At 39.4% G+C, this 21,605-nt stretch overlaps 1 protein-coding gene across 2 annotated transcripts in view; it reads right to left on the minus strand.

The window, feature by feature from the left end:
* The window catches only part of ZMAT3 (zinc finger, matrin-type 3), a 38,945-nt gene extending 17,910 nt beyond the window's left edge, over positions 1–21,035 (minus strand). For both annotated transcript variants that reach the window (XM_010855609.1, XM_010855608.1), the window contains exons 1-2: positions 20,775–21,035; positions 16,561–16,887 (exon numbers count right to left, since the gene is read on the minus strand). In XM_010855609.1, coding sequence (XP_010853911.1) covers positions 16,561–16,830 — 270 coding nt within the window. In that variant the 5' untranslated portion in view covers positions 16,831–16,887; positions 20,775–21,035. The remainder of the gene's footprint in view (positions 1–16,560; positions 16,888–20,774) is intronic.
* Between the last annotated feature and the right edge of the window lie 570 nt (positions 21,036–21,605).

Below are 21,605 nucleotides of genomic sequence, written 5' to 3' on the forward strand. Positions count from 1 at the left end.
AAATAAAGTCTGACACTGTTTCCACTGTTTCCCCATCTATTTCCCATGAAGTGGTGGGACCAGATGCCATGATCTTCGTTTTCTGAATGTTGAGCTTTAAGCCAACTTTTTCACTCTCCACTTTCACTTTCACTCATCAAGAGGCTTTTTAGTTCCTCTTCACTTTCTGCCATAAGGGTGGTGTCATCTGCATATCTGAGGTGATTGATATTTCTCCCAGCTATCTTGATTCCAGCTTGTGTTTCTTCCAGTCCAGTGTTTCTCATGACGTACTCTGCATATAAGTTAAATAAACAGGGTGACAACACACAGCCTTGACGAACTCCTTTTCCTATTTGGAACCAGTCTGTTGTTCCATGTCCAGTTCTAACTGTTGCTTCCTGACCTGCATACAAGTTTCTCAAGAGGCAGATCAGGTGGTCTGGTATTCCCATCTCTTTCAGAATTTTCCACAGTTTATTGTGATCCACACAGTCAAAGGCTTTGGCATAGTCAATAAAGCAGAAATAGATGTTTTTCTGGAACTCTCTTGCTTTTTCCATGGGCACAATAAAGGACAGAAATGGTATGGAGCTAACAAAAGCAGAAGATACTAAGAAGAAGTGGCAAGAATATGCAGAAGATCTATACTAAAAAATATCTGAATGACCCAGATCACCACAATGCTGTGATTGCTCACCTAGAGCCAGACACCCGGGAATGTGAAGTCAAGTGGGCCTTAGAAAGCATCGCTATAAACAAAGCTAGTGGAGGTTATGGAATCTCAGTTGAGCTATTTCAACTCCTAAAAGATGATGCTGTGAAAATGCTGCACTCAATATGCCAGCAAATTTGGAAAACTAAGCAGTGACCACAGGACTGGAAAAGGTCAGTTTTCATTCCAATCCCAAAGAAAAGCAATGCCAAAGAATGCTCAAACTACCACACAGTTGCATTCATCTCACACGCTAGCAAAGCAATGCTCAAAATTCTCCAAGCTAGGTTTCAACAGTATGTGAATCGAGAACTTCCAGATGTTCTAGCTGGATTTAGAAAAGGCAGAGGAACTAGGGATCAAATTGCCAACATCTGCTAAATCACAGAAAAACCAAGAGAATTTCAGAAAAACATCTACTTCTGCTTCACTGACTACACTAAAGCCTTTGACTGTGTGGATCACAACAAACTGTGGAAAATTCTTCAAGAGGTGGGAATACCAGACCACCTTACCTGCCTCCTGGGAAATCTGTATGCAGGTCAAGAAGCAATAGCTAGAACTGGACATGGAACAACGGACTGGTTCCAAATTGAGAAAGGAGTACGTCGAGGCTGTATATGACCACCTTGCTTATTTAACTTATATCAGAAGTACATCATACGAAATGCCAGGCTGGATAAAGCACAAGCTGGAATCAAGACTGCAAGGAGAAATAGCAATAACCTGTCATCAATGGCACCATATGACACTAGTCATATGGCAGAAAGCGATGAGGAACTAAAGAGCCCCTTGATGAAAGTGAAAGAGGAGAGTGAAAAAGTTGGCTTAAAACTCAACATTCAAAAATCAAAGGTCATGGCATCCAGTCGCATCACGTCATGGCAAATAGATGGGGAAACAATGGAAACAGTGACAGAATTTATTTTCTTGGGCTCCAAAATCACTGCAGATGGTGCCTGTAGCCATGAAATTAAAAGATGCTTGCTCCTTAGAAGAAAACCTATGACCAACCTAGACAGTAAATTAAAAAGTAGAGACATTACTTTACCGACAAAGGTCCATCTAGTCAAAGCTATGGTTTTTCCAGTAGTTATGTATGGATGTGGAAGTTGGACCATAAAAAAAGTTGAGTGCTGAAGAACTGATGCTTTTGAACTGTGGTGTTGGAGAAGACTCTTGAGAGTCCGTTGGACTGCAAGGTCAAACCAGTCAATCCTAAAGGAAATCAGTCCTGAAAATTCATTGGAAGGACTGATGCTGAAGCTGAAGCTCCAATACTTTGGCCACCTGATGGGAAGAACTGACTCATTTGAAAAGACCCTGATACTGGGCAAGACTGACGGCAGGAGAAAAAAGAGGATGAGAAAGAGGATGAAATGATTCAGTGGCCTCACAGACTCGATGGACATGAGTTTGAGCAAGCTCCTGGAGTTGGTGATGAACAGGGAAGCCTGGTGTGCTGCAGTCCATGGGGTTGCCAAAAGTCAGACAGGACACTTTGACATGACTGTCTGACCAAACTGACTAACTGACCTATGAGGACTGTTCACAGAAGGACTGTTTGTAACCACTGAAAAGTGGAAACAACTTAGGAGTCCAACTACAGGATAATGGATAAACTGTAGTCTGTTTATACAATGTAACACTATACTATGATTAAAATACAAATACTAGGCCCTGTGTGACAACAAAAAAGATTCTTATAACAAAATCCTGAATAAAAAGAACATATTGGAAAAGAAGATATGTAGGCATAATCACTTTAATATGAGCATTAAAATATGAAACCACTACATTTTATGTAGGAAGATATATATGTAGCAAAAATACAAAAAAGTGGTGGGAGGGGAGGTGGGGGACAAAAATACCAATTTAGTATAGTGGCTACATCTGGGAGCATAAAAGCAGCTCAGTTCAGTTCAGTTCAGTCAGTTAGTCGTGTCCAACTCTGCAACCCCATGGACTGCAGCATGCCAGGCTTCTCTCTCCATCACTAACTTCCAGACTCATATCCAAACTCATGTCCATCAAGCTGGTGATGCCATCCAACCAAGAGCCAGTAATGCCATCCAACCATCTCATCCTCTGTCATCCCCTTCTCCTCCTACCTTCAATCTTTCCCAGTATCAGGGTCTTTTCCAATAAGTTAGTTCTTCCCATCAGGTGGCCAAAGTACTGGAGCTTCAGCTTCAGCATCAGTCCTTCCAGTGAATATTCAGGACTGATTTCCTTTAGGATTGACTGGTTTGATCTCCTTGCTATCCATCCAAGGGACTCTCAAGAGTCTTCTCCAGCACCACAGTTCAAAAGCATTAGTTCTTTGGCACTCAGCTTTCTTTATGGTCCAACCTTCACATCCATACATGACTACTAGAAAAACCGTATCTTTGAGTATTCAGACCTTTGTCAGCAAAGTCATGTCTCCACTTTTTAATATGCTATCTAGGCTTTCCAAAGCTTTTCTTCCAAGGAGCAAGTGTCTTTTAATTTCTTAGCTGCAGTCACCACCTGCAGTGATTTTGGAGCCCAAGAAAAGAAACTTTGTCACTCTTTCCATTGTTTCCCCATCTATTTCCCATGAAGTGATGAGACCAGATGCCACGATTTTTGCTTTTTGAATGTTGAGTTTTAAGCCAGCTTTTTCACTCTCTTATTTCACTTTCATCAAGAGGCTCTTTAGTTCCTCTTCTCTTTCTGTCATTAGAGTGGTATCATTTGTATTTCTGAAATTGTCGATATTTCTCCCTGCAATCTTGATTCCAGCTTGTGATTCATCCAGCCCAGCCTTTTGCATGATGTACTCCTCATATAAGTTAAATAAGCAGGGTAACAATATACAGCCTTGACGTACTCCTTTCTCAATTTGGAACCAGTCCATTGTTCCATGTCCAGTTCTAACTGTTGCTTCTTGACCTGCATACAGATTTCCCAGGAGGTAGGCAAGGTGTCTGGTATTCCCATCTCTTGAATAATTTTCCATAGTTTGCTGTGATCCACACAGTCAAAGGCTTTAGTATAGTCAGTGAAGCAGAAGCAGATGTTTTTTCTGGAATTCTCTTAGTTTTTCTGTGATCTAGCAGATATTGGCAATTTGATCTCTGGTTCCTCTGCCTTTTCTAAATCCAGCTACAACATCTGGAAGTTCTCTATTTACATACTGTTGAAGCCTAGCTTGGAGAATTTTGAGCATTACTTTGCTAGCATGTGAGATGAGTGCAACTGTGTGGTAGTTTGAACATTCTTTGGCATTGCCTTTCTTTGTGACTGGAATGAAAACTGACCTTTCAGATAGGAGCAGCTTAGTTGGGAAAGGACACAAGTTCAATTGAACTGAAGCTAGATGACTCTAGCTTTTCATTCTAGAAGCTACATGACAAATACACATGTCCATTATATTATTTCAAATATTTTTTGTATCTGAGGGGCTTCAAAATGATTTTAAAACAGCAATAACAAAAAAAGGAATGGTTCTACCAGGTCAGCACAGAGAAGTAACAGTGGATTTGAAAAGATACAGATATAACAGATATAAAGAATAACCTTGGTAAGAACCACTTCAGTAGAGTAGTGGGGGATAAAAGACCACATGAAGGGAAAGAATGGGAGAGGTGAAAATGGAGACAACCAGTATAATACAGGCATCTATACGGACAAGTTCTACTACAACATGGAGCACAGAAACAGAGTACAGAGTTAGAAGGGGAAATGAATCAGTAGGAAAAAAACTTTAAGATGGCTTAGGCTTGTTTGCATGGCAACAGGAGGAAGTCAGTAAAACAAAAGAACAGATATGCAGGACCTATACCACAGTTACAGAACCACAGTCCATAAAAAGGCAGAAGAAAATGAGGTACACAGGATTACAGGAGGGATCAACCTTAGATAGTATCAGGCATTTAATTCCAAACCAGTATCTACAGCAGTATTTGAGCAAATATCGCATCCATACATTAATGATAACAATGGCGACTAACAATTTTGAGCACTCATGTGACAGGTAGTGTTCTAAACACTTTATCAATATTATCTCATTTAACCATCATGAAATCTCTATCAAGTAGGTAAAATTACTGTCCCCATTTTACACATTAGGAAACTAAGTTCAATGAGTTAATCATTTACCCAAGAGTTTTCAGATAGCTCCATAGAGGCTGCCTAGATTTGCGTTTCTCCATACATCCTCCACAAACAACACAGAACAATAAGAAAGACAAAACACACAATCCATGCCCTCCATACAACTAGAAGCCACAGAATGCCCAGACTCCAAAATAACAGTAAGTAAAAAAGAAAAGACATCAAATCCCAACGAGTAATCACTCATGCTCCTGCCACAAGCCTTCACAGTAGGCGAGAGCAGTCCAACAACAGAAGGACACAGAGAAGGAGCTTGCAGCTAGATTATAAAGCTAAGATTGCTTTACAACCACCACCAGAAGAAGTAAATCCCCCAATTTTATAAATATTAAAGCATGATCCAGTCACCGACTGCTAGACAGGGACTTAAATGTACACATGATCTGAAGTGGCTATCTTCAAAGTGGCTTTTAGAGGAGAAAAAGGCAAAAAGGAGGGGAGCAGCACCCTTTGGCAACAAGCAGGTGAAGAGGAAGAGAAGCAATGGGAAAAGTCAGCATCCTCAGGACAAAAAAGAACAAAGCAAAATTCAGAAGACAGGACTTTCCAGGTGGTCCAGTGGCAAAGAATCTGCCTACCATTGTAGGAGACACAGGTTCAATCCTTGGTCCAGGAAGATTCCACATGCCTCAGAGCAGCTAAGCCCATGTGCAATAACTACTGAGCCTGTACTCGGGAGCCCACAAGCCACAACTACCGAAGCCCGCACATTCTGGGTCTTGCGTGCCACAGCTAGAGAGTAGCCCCTGCTCACCACAACTAGAGAAAGCCCTTGCACAGCAACAGTGACCCAGTGCAGTCAAAAGTGAATTTTTTAAAAAAAATCAGAGGACATACAAACACTCTCCGGACCACCATAAAAAAAAAAATTATTAAAGAACTGGACTTTGCTACAGTGATAGAAGAGGTTGCCACTGAATTATGAATCTCATAAACTACCCAAAACCCACATACTAAATACACAAAAAGAAATCAATTCTACACAAAGTTACCAAAAAAATACATCTCAGCAAATGAATTACACCTCCAAAACAAACAAAAAGAAACAAAAGAAAACAAGACTCCAAACAGAATTAAATATATACTCAAACAAAACTTGGGGATATAAAAAAAATCACCTTGAAATAGGAATTCAAATTGTACAGAGAAAAATTAGGCAAAATATAATGAGAAATGAAAAGAAGGATAATTAAATTCTAGAAAGTAAAAAGTACTAATATCCAAAATGAGGAGTAAACCCAACTGTCAAAGAATAGACTCAAATGAAATGTAGTAAGAGGCATTGAAGAAAGACGGAAAAGCAGTCAAGAAAATAAAAATGATAAAAATAAAAAAATGTAAAGGGTCAAGAGAGGAAGCAATAGAAGTGGAAGACAAGAAAGAATGACTTATATAGAACTGGAGTCCCCAAAGAAGAAAAGCAAAATCAAACAATCAAACAGAACTAACATTTGAAACTATAATTGTTCAAAAGTGTCTAAAATTGTCCAAAAGTAAATGAAGATCTGAATCTACATATTGAAAAGGCATGCCAGGTATCTGGGAAAATTAACCCAGAACAATCAAATCTTCAGTCGATCTTTTAAACTGTATGAGACTTCAAAGAAAAGAAAAAAAAAAAGTCCTCTTAAACTCTCCAGGCAAAAATCAAATAACTTGCAAAGGTAAAGGAATTAGAATGGCGTCCACAATACACAAAGCAAGGCAATAATGGAACAGCCTTTTTTAAAAAATAAAGGTGTGAAACATGGATTTTATGCCCAGCCAACTATTCCTGTATCAAATGTGAAGACTATAAAAAATATTTCTAAATACACAAGACCTTAGGAATTCAGTACTTAAAAGGCACTCTTGAAAAATCTATTAACACTTCATTCACCCAAGAAATGACTGGGGAAACCACCAAAAGGACTGATGTTATTTTCAGGTGTCTAAATTGATCAATCCTGGGAAAGATTGAAGGCAAGGCAAGAAGAGAAAGGGACGACAGAGGATGAGATGGTTGGATGGCAACACCAACTCAATGGACATGAGTTTGAGCAAGCTCTGTGAGTTGGTGATGGACAGGAAAGCCTGGCATGTTGCAGTCTATGGGGTCATAAAGAGTTGGACACGACTGAGAGACTGAACTGAACTGTATCAAACACTAAAAAGGTGAAGATGACAGTGAAAGATTAATGTTTAAATATTATACATTATGACACAATGGAAATAATGCAACAAAAATGGGAAAAGGAAAGTAGAATAAGCTCATTGATTCTGTAATAGGCAACAGTTGGGATACCATTAAAAACCGACAAATCAGGTAGTAAAACAGTAAATAACTGAACAGGTTGGTAAAATCATATAAAATAGTGTAAATGAGGAGAAAATGAAAAAGGAGTACAAGGGATGATATAATGTGACACCTTTCTAAATATACCTTTTGCACAGGTGTAGAGAACAAACATATGGAGACAAGGTGGGGAGCGGGGGTGTGGGATGAATTGAGAGATTAGGATTGAAATACATACACTATTGATACTAAGTATAAAAGAGATAACTAATGAGAACCTATTGTATAGCTCAGGAAACTCTGTTAGTGCTCTGTGGCGACCTGGAAGGGAAGGAAATCCAAGAAAGAGGGATATATGTATACATATAGCTGATTAACCTTGCTGTGCAGTGGAAACTAACACAACATTGTAAAGCAACTCTACTCCAATAAAAATGAATTAAAACTCTAAATAAATACACCTTTTTGTATGATTCTGACTTTTAGAACTATATTAACATTCTACAGGCTTAGAAAAAGAATCAAAGTCAACAAGAATTGGGGAAGACCCAAAGTGAAATAAGTACAAACAGAAATAAGCCTAACTGTATGAAAAAATCACATGACCACACCAAAGGAGGAGGGAAGGAAAAAACTATTCACATAGTCAGTCTGAAAGTATCTCTCCCATAATACTTACCAAGCACAAAAAGAAAAACAATAACTTTACAAAGGACAACACTAGCAGAGCAGCATCTTTGTAACCTAAGTAATTTTGTAAAACAGTATTTTGACTACACACTATAATGCTAGACACCAAAAGAACAAGACATAAATATTATCCTCTCATTAGCATGCTTATTTTCCAAAAGGACATAGATTATCAATCCCAGAACTATTTTTATGTGTACTGTGAGTGTGTACGTGTGCGTGTGTGTGAATGTGTGTGCTGTGTATAATGAAACATATATAACTAGCTCTATCATAAGAAGATCTAGAAGCAATGACACTCGAGTACCAAAAGGCACACCCAACACTCAGATTTTGGTCTCTAAATACCATTCTCCAATTAAAAAAAAAAAAAAAAAAACTGGCTCCTTGAAGAAATGGTTGACATGGGGAAGGTACCAAAAAATCCTGGAATACTTTGTACTGTCAGAAAGTAAGGAACTACACCAAAAATAATGGGGACATGTCAAATGAATATAAGCACCAGCCTGAAGGGAAACACACTGGTCAAATGTGAGACAGTGAATACATCAAAATAAATTATAGTAAGTATTTATATCCCTGAATTAATATAAGAATCTACAATCCATAGTGATACTAATTATTTGGGAAAGTTCTTCATTAAAGTAAAATTCTAACTATAAATATAGAAAGAATGATTGAAGCAGAAAAATCACCATTTGGCAAACACCACGGTAATAATTACTGCAGGGAAAAATCATTAATAGATGCTATTATCACTATTATGTACATCACTATGTAAAAATAGAATGAGAAATATTCACATAGTCCCAAGGTGTTTCCCCATATGATACTTATTAAACATAAGAAGAAAAACAGTAATTTTACAAAGGAGAGCCCCAGCAGGCACCACCTTAATCAGTGATCAAAAGTGAACAGCAGCAGTGATGGAAATATTCACATCAAGTCCTTTCCAATATGAAAAAATGGGAAAGACACAACATCAGTTCTGTGGTATTCCTGTCCAAAAAAAACCCCCACATAACCTGAATTCAATCATGAGAAAACAACAAACAAACCCAAATTGGGTCATTCTACAAAACAACTTCTCAAAAACTGCAAGACAGTAAAAAGCATAGAAAAATTTAACCCATCCACATTAAAGAACACATAACACTACATGCAAAAATTTATCTAGGATTGAATCCCTGAACCAGAGAAAGGACATTAGTAAACAATTGATGAAATGTAAAAGGTCTGTATAGCCAAAACTATGGTTTTTCCAGTAGTTGTACGGATGTGAGAGTTGGACCATAAAGAAGGCTGAGCACCGAAAAATTGATGCTTTTGAATTATGGTGCTGGCAAAGACTCTTGATACTCCCCTGGAATGGAAGGAGATCAAGCCAGTCAATCCTAAAGGAAATCAACCCTGAATATTTATTGGAAGGACAGATGCTGAAGCTGAAGCTCTAATGCTAGGGCCCCCCTGATGCGAAGAGCCAACTCACTAGAAAAGACCCTGATCCTGGGAAAGATTGAAGGCAGGAGGAGAAGGGGATGACAAAGGATGAGATGGTTGGATGGCATTACCAACTCAATGGACAAGAGTTTGAGCAAACTCTGAGAGATGGTGAAGGACAGGGAAGCCTGGTGTGCTACAGTCCATGGGGTCACAAAGGGTCAAACATGACTTAGCAACTGAACAACAAAACAGTCTGTAAAGCAGATAATATTGTTGTTATCAGTATTGAGTTCCTGATTTTGATAACTATACTTTAGGTATATAAAATATTAATATTGGGGGAATCTGATGAGGTGCATGCAGAAATTTTTAAGAAGCGTTTTACACAATAAAACTATTCACATTTAGAAGTTAATAAAATAAAATAAAAGTTGCCCAAAGCCACAAGTAAATGCCAGAAATGAGAACACTCTTGTTCCAGAGTCCATACCACCCTGCTCCATTGCACCTTAGGACAACTAAACACAATTAAGGACTCACTCAAGTACTAGGAGCTGTCCTAAATATTTTATACCTACTAACTTGCAGGTATGATAAGTATCATCATTATCATCACCATCTTCATGAGGCATAGAGAAATTAGGGTATATTTCCAATACCATACATCTAGTGAGTATTTTGTACTAGAACTTGAACACTAGTCTGACCCCATGATATATTAACTAATATCCTATAAAACAGATGCTAGAAAAGAAAATAATAAATCAATATACCCCTAAAAATTAAAGATATGATTATCAAAATTAAAAAAATTCAACACAGCATTAGAATTCAAGAATACCTCTCAGAAATTCAATAAAAGGGAGAAATAAGAAATATGAAGAATCAATCCAGCTAATCCAAGATAGTGCTAATAGAATTACCAGGGGGAAAAAAGAGAAATATAGAGAAGAATATTATCAAGGAAATCATATCAAAGAAAATTCCCCAGAGCTCAAGAGAAATGAGAGTATGCAAACTGAAAGGATCCTCTAGGGCTGACAGGGACAGATGAATGAAGACCCAGACCGAAACACACCCATCACTCTGAAATTTTAGATACCAAGGATAAAAAAGAAAGCCGAAAAACTTCCAGGGAAAAAAAGCCCAAAATTAAAGTGGGTCACCCACAAGAGCAAAAGAATCTGAATAAGATTTCTCTCCAGCAACACTAGGAAGACAAAAACAAAACAAAACACACAGGTATACATGCACACACAATGCGGTATAGCTTTTAACCTTTTAGGAAAATAATAGTCAACCTGGAACCAAACTGTCAAGTATGAAGTTCTAATACAGACATTTTTAGACACACAAAGGTGTCTCAGAAAAATATTATTTTCCACTCATTACTACTTCACTTTAAAGAGAGAGAAATGTGCTGTAATTTACATTTATATTTATCCTTTCTTCCTTCAAGTAATGTGAAGATGTACTCCAACAAAACAGGATAAAAAAAGGAAAACATGCATATTTAGAAAATGGCAACCTAAGCCATAGAGCAATGAAGAAAAATTCAAAACTAACAGCTGTGCAGCAAACTCAGAGGGCAACCAGTTGAGAATGGAGCAAGAAGACAGAAGGATCTGGGGGCAAAAAGGAGATTCCACACAATACATAGAGTGATCAAGAGTTTGGAGGGGAAAATGAGGATATGATAAAGATATATCATGTAACAAAAAGAAGGGGGAAAATGAAAGCAATGAAAAACTACTGGAAACAAAAAAAGATACACAATGAAGTCATGATCCAAATGTAAAGTATCTGGTTCAAATTAGAACAAGCAATCAGTGGGTTTCATGAAGATAAGTGAAATGGATTATAAACAATAAAAAGAAAGATTAAGAAGCTAGTAGATTTTTTTTTACGGAGAAGGCAATGGCACCCCACTCCAGTACTCTTGCCTGGAAAATCCCATGGACGGACTGAGCGACTTCACTTTCACTTTTCACGACTTCACTTTCACTTTTCACTTTCATGCACTGGAGGAGGAAATGGCAACCCACTCCAGTGTTCTTGCCTGGAGAATCCAGGGACAGAGGAGCGTGGTAGGAGGCCGTCTATGGGGTCACACAGAGTCAGACACGACTGAAGCAACTTAGCAGCAGCAGCAGCAGATTTTTTTAAGGCATAAGAATCTTCTATTTTTTTTAAGAAAGTGTGAGAAACTCAGGGAAAAACAAAAAGCTATTTCAAAGTTATAATACACATCTGAAGGAAACTAAAAGGGAATGATTTTGAGGAACTGGTGACTTTCAAGAAAGAGCTATCCATTTGAACATCTCTTTTAAGTGGTGTGGAACCATGACATTGGAAACAGAAAGAAAGAAATAGCTTTGCACTGAACATTTCCCTACTAATAATACAAAAGCTAAATATCAATTTTTAACAATTCAAGTCAACTTGCAAATATCAAGCATAGGAAACTTAATCTGATTATAGAATAAACAAAAATGTTATAAAACTTGATGTTGTCAAAATAAAACTAGAGCCAACCCAAGATGGGAGGCAGAAAGAAGAATAGAGAAGAAAAGGTAGGGCATAGCTGTGGAAGTGAGAACAGGTGATTACTGCTTTTCATTATAAATCTTTATTCTATAGGCATTATTTTGAGAGAAATATCTTTGAATGTTTTAAGGAGTAAACTGTTACCAGTGCAAATGCTACAAAGAGGCTAAGTGAGAAGGAGCTAGATTTCACCTCTAATGTCACAGATAGCCTTGAAAAGGACCATTTCACTAGAATACTAGAATGGAAACCAGAGTATGGTGGGTAGGGAAATGAAAACTTGAAGAAGACAAGTATATCCAGCAGAACTCTTAAGGACAGAAGAAAAGAAAGATTGCTAACAAGAGGAATTAAAAGGAAAGGAAAGGTTTTTGTCGCTATTTTTATTGACATGGGGGAAAAAACCTAAGCATGTTTTTAATCTGATTGAGGTAAAGAAGGGATGACAGGTGATGAAATCCCGAGCACAGGGTGAGGAATCAGCCTTGTAAAGAAGAAAGGATATCTATTGTGAAATGCAAAGAAACCAGGTAGGGAGGGGGCTTCCCTGGTGGCTCAGTAGTCAAGAATCCGCCTGCTCTGTGTCACAAAGAGTCAGACATGACTGAGTGACTAAGCGTGCAAGATGTAGGCAGGATGCGACAGGGAAGCAGAAAGGTGGTGAGATCCAGCTAAAAGGGTCACAGAGAGCTTCTATCCACCAACAAAGTTTATTTTGACCACTCTCAGTACACTGCAAGTTCAACTGGAAAACAATCAAATGGGAAATTTGGCGATGGGCGGGGGGTGGGGGGGAGCGAAAAACATAAACATTAGCTGACATTAGAGATTATGCCATCCAAAGCTGGCATCATCCAAAGCTGGCATCATCCAAAGCTGGGTGATCAACGTAAAAATGTATTTGCCAAAATCAGTACTTTAAATTTGGGGATAACATCAGCTGTATCCTCTGAATTATGAATTAAGGTCACTACCTTATGTATTTCAATTCTAGAACTACTTTTTTGCCCTGTGTTCTGTGTTTTTCAAATTAATCTACTTACTATGGTAGGTTGTTGTTTGGCTACTAAATATTATGAATAGAAATCTATGTTGATGACAGATTTTTAAAATGTACCTTGAATAACTAGTTCTTTTTCAAATGAGTTACATGAATTAACAGGAAAAAATGGTTGATGTTATTTCAAAATGTAGAGGCCTTAGCAAAATTTATCTAATGCTTTTTGCTTTTTACATTTCTATTAATGACCTTCTATCCTAAAGTGATTCTTCCTCTGGGCAATTATGCTGCTGAAACAGTATTATGTTGCTCCATGTCTGGCTTACCCTAAGTCACCTGAAGCCTACAGACAGATTTTAATAAAATGAATACATATTTTTCCTCCAAAGGTTTTACTTTAAATTATAACTAAAGTCATCATTTTGAGACCACAAAAATATGTACCATCATTAAAAATGAAACAATAGCAAAGCGTTATTTTGAAGCAAGCTGACTGGGTTAAAAAGTCCTAGGAATAGAACTAAATCTGTGATGACCACTGATGTGCATGGGTCATCACTAAGGCAGCCCCAGCTTAGGAACACAAGGATGGCAGGGGAAAATCTCAGTGAGCTTAAAGGGAAGTATTTGTTGAGCAGTTTCCATTGTGTGTCCTGGATTACTGGAGCATGATATGGTCAGTCTCTACCGTAACACCACACAAACCAGACTGAAGGCTGTTTACAATACCCTGGGCAATTTGAAACTTTGACATTTCAACAATGGCATCAACTGACTAAAACATTTTGAGTAATGTAATCAACTGTGATTTATTACCTCACATGAATGTGTTTCTAGCTTATAAATAGGCTACCACTGATCCATTTTATCTCACACATAATGAATCTGTGGTCTTGGTACCAGTCAGTATTAAAAAATTACAAAGCATGTTTTAGAGTTGAAATAGAACTTTATTTCCATCATCTCATCAGCCACCTTGCTGTATCAGTGTACAATCATTGCTATTCTGCCCATTTCTGGTCCTCAGTAAGCCTCACTCATTAGTTTTACCCTTGTCTCTAGAAGACTTCCTAAATCACAGCCTATTCGTGTACCCTTGGTATAGTCTTCGATGTATCTTTCAGGATAACATTTCTATGCTTTTTTCCTATGTTGGTGCACCCACATATGTTGTGTTCACACTCAGATTTTTTATTATTCTGATCTACCCTTTGATCCACACTCTCGCATGCTGACATTTCTCTCAGGTTGAAATCCAGATTTCATTTCTGGATTAGCTTTCTTCTATGCTATCCTATGGAGAAGGCAATGGCACCCCACTCCAGTCCTCTTGCCTGGAAAATCCCATGGATGGAGGAACCTGGAAGGCTGCAGTCCATGGGGTCACTGAGGGTCGGACACGACTGAGCGACTTCACTTTCTCTTTTCTCTTTCATGCATTGGAGAAGGAAATGGCAACCCACTCCAGTGTTCTTGCCTGGAGAATCCCAAGGACGGAGGAGCCTGGTAGGCTGCCTCTATGGGGTCGCACAGAGTCGGACACAACTGAAGTGACTTAGCAGTATGCTATCCTAATGAAACTGCTCTGTACTTTTATACATGAACAGCTTGCTTTGTTTCTTAGAGGAAGAAAACTTCTTCCCCTAAGAATTAGCAGTAACACTGGTTTCATTCAAATGTTTGCTTCTGAGCTCTTAAGAACTGGCTTTTATTACACTCAAACTTGTTGTTTTCTATTAGGTTCCACTCTCTAGGTACCAGTTTGCTTCTTCTCTACTCTACTTTTCCTCAGTTCTTGGCTGCTTAAATTGTTTCTAGAACAGGCTGTCCTTCTCCAACTTTTCCACTTAAAAATTCTGATTATCTAAAATTTAATTCCATTTTCTTATATTTTCTAATTCATATATTCACTGTATCACCAAGGAAGCTGAAATTAAGTATATATTACTCATCAGCTAAAAAGTTCAGAGCACACATACACACAAGTGTAGAAGAAAAGGAAAAAACCTAAATAAATTCTGGTTCTCTTTCTTATCTAGTTTAAGCCTTATAATCCAATGACTCTGATCAAACTGAACTCTATGCATAACCAGAAGCATCCATCACTGTCACAAAGAGATATTAGGAAGGAAAAAGGCAGGAGGTGTATGTACAATCCATGCACATATATTTAAATTACATATTGCCCAAGAGTTTTCCCTCATAAAAGCAGACAACTTTTCTGTAAATGGTACTTACATGTGTATATGACACACAATTAACTTGCTCCCAAGTTAATGGTTTAAACAGCAAAAAATCAAAACTTTAGAAACCAGGCTTGATTTCCATGAGTCGTAGGCCATAAGACCAAACATGCCACAGAAACAAATGAAGACAAAGCTGTTAATAGCACTGTGAGTTGAATCTGACATGGATCATCCTAACAGGCCACAACCGAAAAGTAAAACTGGCAAAAGAAGAAGCCGTGTCAAACCACTGTCATGGGAAGTGATACACAGAGGGGATGAGAGTGGGGGATGGGGAAAGAAAGAAACGTAAGATAAATCCAGAAGAGGCTTTTATGAACCAATAATGATCAAAGAGTTGGACACGACAGAGAGACGAACACACTGGTCAAGGAGCAACAGCGACATGCCAAGATCGGATGATATAATTAACTCTTTGCGTTGGAGGGCAAAATCAAGCCAACAACAGGAACTCCATACAAGTAACATGTCTTCCCCTAAATCCCAAAGAAAACAATTCACCATTAAAATGTCTCTGATGTACAATCATGAAGTGACGCAATTAGCCACCTTGAAGATCAGCCCTAAACAGAACAGCAAAGACTTACACCCAGAGTAAATAAAAACTTGAAGGAAGTTACAGAGGCACAACAGGAGAAACATCTTCCTAACAAATATCCTTCTACCATACTGTCCTATTATTTCAGATATTCATGCAGAGAATAAACAGTCAAATCAATATGACCCAGAAAACATATTTTCATTCAATGGCATTTGGCCTCAATGGCTTCTTAGATCTCTTTTCTCAAAAAAAAAAAAAAGAGGACATATACAGAAAACAATCAAGAAACATACCTGTGTTTTCCTTAGCAGTGACAGAGGTCAAAAGGAAAAGCTTAAGATTCATAGACAAAGAATATTCTGAACTGATACAAACTGCATTAGCTGGAAGAGAATATTTATAAAACTAATTCTTTCAGACAATTTTAACACTGAATTGAGTATGGTACACAATACTTCAAACAACTGATCTCCTTAGGACCACAGGTTCAAACATGCATAGGTGATTTTATTTGCCTAAAACAACAGATGGCTTCCCAGGTGGCACCAGTGGTAAAGAATCTGTCTGCCAATGCAGGAAATGTGAAAGAAGTGGGTTCCATCCCTGGGTTAGGAAGATCCCCTAGAGAAAGGAATGGCTACTCACTCTGGTATTCTTGCCTGGAAAATCCCCTGGACAGAGGAGCCCAGAGGGCTACAGTCCACAGGGTCACAAAGAGTCAGACGTGACAGAAGCAACTGAGCACACACGCACACAAAACCCCAGGTAAACTGATGCCACACAGCTAAGTGTAGGAAGTTGAAAGAAATCCCATTCCACGAAAAGTGATGTTTTCTTTTAAAGTAGCAACACTGTGCTTTTAGCCAAACACTTAGCCATTGTATTATGCCAGGCACAAATGGTCATTTCATAGACACCTGTGAATTGGGCAGAGCCCTGAAATGTTCTCCCACTAGATGCTTGATTTTTCTTTTCTTCCCTTACCTGATAATGAGCCTGGGCTTGCTGTGCTGAGTTCAAGGTGACATTGCAGAGCTTGCAGTACAGGGGCTTACATAGCTCCTCCAGGGCAGTGTCTTGTTCCCCTCCCTTAGGTGGCTCTTCTTCTCCAGCCAAAGGCAAGGAAGCCTCCTGCCCAAAAGGCTTCTGCGGTGGAAGCTGCAAGGCTCCTGTAGACCTGGCGGCCACTGACATAGGAGGAGAGGATGAGGGCCGCTTAGGCGGAGGAAGCCCGGCGTGTTGCAAGAGGATCATTGGGTGGAAAAGCCTCGGGCATCATCCAAAGGATGAGGAGAAGTCAGGTCTTCAAATCTGAATCAACAGCAAATATTGAAAAAAAAAAAACTTAAAAATGTGTCATCAGCAATATGATATGTAAATGACCACATCATAGGTTCCTTCCTCTACTTCTCCAAACTATCTCTGGGACTCCCTTTCTTTTCCCTCATTCCCTCACTTCCCCCATCTGTTAATCCACATTGACACAACACTCTTCCACTGAGAAGAGCTTTATGGATTTGGCTTGATTTTGCCTGGCACAGTTCCAACTGCAGTCCCTCTGGCCCATGAACATTAATAGCATTGCATCCATGGCTAATTAAATCTAAAAGTCACATGACTGAAATGAACATCAAAGGTCACCCAGTCCAGACCCCTTCCCTCAGGCACACTTAAAACACTCTTGATGATAATCATACATAGACAAAAAAAAAAAAAAAATCCCACCAGCAGAGAACCTTAGCAAATATCCCCTTTTCATGCAAACTAGTCTTTGCATCCAAATAATATCAAAAACAGTGAAATCAAGAGTGTCACTGTTCAAACTACTGCAAACACTTCTAGAACTAGCTTAACTATCCAGGAACTCTATATATCTAATAGCTAATATTAGACATATACTCTAATATCTTGGAAAAACTCTTGAGTCACTAAATGTGACAAAAATAAATAAACATGTACCTTCTGATCAACTAGTAATACCAAAAAAATTGATTTGAATCTTCAAAGTGGAGGTTGCAAACAACCTGAAGGCCACATGCAGCCACAGATGTGCTCTGTTTGGAATACACAGTGTTTCATTTTGCTTTCATTTTTAAATTGAATTGGTTGTCAACATTTTAAAATCAAAAGATTTGTGGCTCCTCTTGATAAAAGGGGGATCTGACAACACTTGGACCATAGTCCTACATGGGCAACAATAGCTAGTGAGTATTGAGAGGCACTGTCCTGGGTACCCAAGCTTGTCTTCTCTAGGTTGCCTCAAGTGCCCACACAGCCTGCTGCTTCTATTCATATTACATGCCTGTGCCCCACAGGCTCAAGTTGAAGACCCCACCTCATGTAGCCTTAGATTGATTCATTAATCTCCTATAAAATCAGAGTATTTTATTTCTCTCTCTAGAGTAAATTTTGAGATAAGGATTTTAATTTGGGTTAATTGGAATCGTGGAAACTCAAAGCACATAGTGTGGTTCATTTTGAGATACTCAAGATTAGAAGTTGACATCTGGGTCAGAGGCAGGAGAAACAGGTAAAAGTGAACTGGGATTGGAACATACTGGGTTTTTCTGAGGGAAACAATAGAGACTATAAGAGAAAGCAAATAGTTGAAAAGACTGAGGAACTAGAATTATACTGGGGCCCTGGCAGTATGATCCAGTACCCCACTGGACGCTTACTTCATGCACTATTTGATGTAGGTAATTCTCCAGGCCAGAATACTGGAGTCGGTAGCCTTTCCCTTCTTCAGGGAATCTTCCCAATCCAGGGATCAAACCCAGGTCTCTTGCACTGCAGGCGGATTCTTTACCAGCTGAGCCACAAGCAAAGCCCAAGAATCCTGGAGTGCGTCTATCCCTACTCCAGTGGATCTTCCTGATCCAGGAATCAAAATGGGGTCTCCTGCATTGAAGGTGATTTCTTTACCAACTGACCTATGAGGGAAGCCCCTAACCCTGAGTATCTCAAAATGAACCACACTATGCGCTTTGAGTTCCCACGATTCTAACTGACCCAAATTAAAATCCTTATCTCAAAATCCTCTATTCCTTCCACTTTCAATACTATTAAAACGTCTTTTTGGTCAATAGAACATAGCTATTTTAAGTGCCAAAATTTTCCATCTGCAATAGAAAAGTATAGGTTTTATGATAACAGATTCACTGAAATCAACCAAGAACAATTTTGAAAAGTTAAGTCTCTTTTACCACATTTAATAAGTATCTACACCTGTAAATTTCAACCAAATAACAGTTTTTGTACTAAATTCAGGCTCTTAGAGCAGGAGAGGTTATCAGTGCAATGGGAAAATAATGTACTAAATGGCAAAGTACATACATCATTAGTCATAGTATTCAACAATATTTCTTATTAAGCATAATATTTAGAAAAACAATAATGTTATTTTATTCTCAAGCAGAAATATGCTGTCCATACCTCTGAGAATATTTTTTAAAAAGCAATACAGATTTAGAACATTTAAAAAGTCAGGTTCTCTATAATCACATTATTCCTCTCAATTAAACCAAGTAAAGACATTCAGAAAGCAAAGGCAAATACGGATATTTTAAAAAAGAAAACTACGGGGACAAAGACCCCTTTTTAAAAATTTTAACTACCTAATCATGACAATTAGTAATATTAAAAGACTACATATACCACCTGTACAGAAACAAAAGGATACCAAAGTGCCAATGACAAGCTGCCAGCTCAGAGATAAATGATGGAGGAGGATGTTAAAACATCTTGATAAAGGAAATACACAATATAAAGATAAAATCAAATGTTACCAATGGCCTAGACATGTCTGGACTTGTTTTATAAAAGTTCACTCCCACTTGAGGAAATACCAGCATGTGTCTCCCCCAGCGTTGTCTACAGGCTTCCATCATAATAAAGGCCTGATAAAATCTCCTGAATTGAAGAAAAAATTCTCATACAGTACAAACTTACCCATTATCACATTTTACCTTTTAATGTTTAAAGAATACCTAGATAGTCCAAAATTCTTTCTTGTAATATTTAACAATTAAAATGATGTCAACTCCCCCAAAAGTATCTATACAAGACAATTACATCAGGTATTACTATACTTGCAAAAAAAAAAAAACTAGCATAAAATAAAAATCTAAAAACGAAGCCTTCAGTGAAAGCAGATATGGTGGAATATAAAGAGATTCAAAGCATATAGGACTCAGGTCTGTTCAACTACTGCATTAAATTAAAAGAAACTAACTTGATGCCTGATGTAAATAAAACATTCCTCAGATCATAAAAGCCATTCAATTTAATGCTTGAAGTAGCATAAATGAAGGATTTATGGTGGTTAATGTCCTGGTATGGAAAGAGTTGAGGGGACAATAAAGAAAATCAAAGCTTCTCAGTCTACCCTGTTTAAAGAAAAGGAATGATCATATAGCATAGTTTTCATGATAGAACTAGGGCCTACTCTTCACATACTGCATTAAAGACAACCACTTTCTCATTTGGAGAAATCTTCGGAGGAAAGGAAAGACAATAAGAGAACAGGTTACTAGCACCTCAGGAAACTAGGTAAGTCTGTAACTGGGAATTCCGAAAATGAGGGAAAGACGGTGAGCATTATTCAGAGGTCATCAGAACACAGCGAGAAGGAATGAGAGAGGAAAATAAAACAATAATCAGTTGTAAGGTATATCACAGAAGGGAGACCCAAAAGAACGAAAGAACCTGGGGAAGAAGAGGCCTTGGTGAACTGGTGAATGTTCTCCAGTCTCAGTTATGATTGGCCCGAATCCTAGGAAACCTTTCACATATTTGAATCAGAGCTACATATACTTCAGCATCGCCCACATATATCTTACATTTCTAAAACGTGCATGCATACACAAGAGAGCGCACTCACATATACATACATACACGCACACACACACATACACGCACACGCACTCACGCACCCGTGAGGATGCCATCACGAAAGATGGAATCCCGGGTCTCCCACGGGGCGGGGGCAAGCGCTAGGGCCAAGGCAGCTCCACAGCTAGAGGATCCAAACAGTACACGTGAAATGCTTTAAAAACAAACAGATAAATAAAAGCACCGCAAGCCGGTCACGTGGAGGGCAGGTGGAAAGACCGCACCGGAAAGGAACTGCTAGCCTGGTCGCTCCGGTGCTCCTAAATGTCCTAAATGCCCCGAGGCTCGCGATCGCCCGCACTTACCGGACCCCCCGGGACGCGCCGGGAGTCTGGGCGCCGCGCCTGCCCCGGACGCCCGCCGCCGTCCGTCCTCCACGCCTGGCTCGGCCCGATTCTACTCCGCCTCTCTCCGCGTAACTTTCTCGGCTGGCCCGGCAGAGCCCCCTCCACAGCTGAAGGCTGACTGTCAAAAGTCAGTCCAAACGGACCCACAGGGAAACAGCTGCAGGAAGTGACTGCGGAATCGGGAGGCGGCGGAGGAGGAGACTGAAGGCGCCGGCCCGGCGTCGCCAGTGCGCATGTGCTTGGTGGAGCAGGGCCCGCGGCGGCGGAGGAGGCTCCAGCACGCCGGGAGGGTGGGGTGCACACCCGGCAGGTGCCGGGACTGTGAGCGCAGCGGCTCTGAGCCGGCGTGGGGAACAAAGGCACGAGTCCCAGGGAGGACGCACCACCGCCAGTCTTAAGAGTTTGTTCATCCTATAACCTGGAAAGTTGATCCAGAGCAGAAACCTGGGCAGAGTTTTCGCAACTTTCATCTCCTGTCACTGAGATCCAAAGCCTTTTTCATTCCAGCCCTGCCCTCCGTCCGCTGATTGCCTGCTAAGAGTGGCAGAGGGGAGCTGCCAGAATATCCAGGATCGTCCCACCTGCTGCGACAGAACCTTTAAACTGCTCCTTTCTCCAGGATGAAGGAAGAATAGCGCGCTGCTGCCAACTCAGAGGTCTCCAATCACACAAGAAAACATGTACGCAGACTTGCCCTCTACGCAACAGCAGAATTGGCAAGAGATGTGGTGTTGGAGAAGACTCTTGAGAGTCCCTTGGACTGCAAGGAGATCCAACCAGTCCATTCTG

Source organism: Bison bison, unplaced genomic scaffold (assembly GCF_000754665.1).
Source record: "Bison bison bison isolate TAMUID 2011002044 unplaced genomic scaffold, Bison_UMD1.0 scf7180017864367, whole genome shotgun sequence".
Classification (NCBI taxonomy): Eukaryota; Metazoa; Chordata; class Mammalia; order Artiodactyla; family Bovidae; genus Bison; species Bison bison.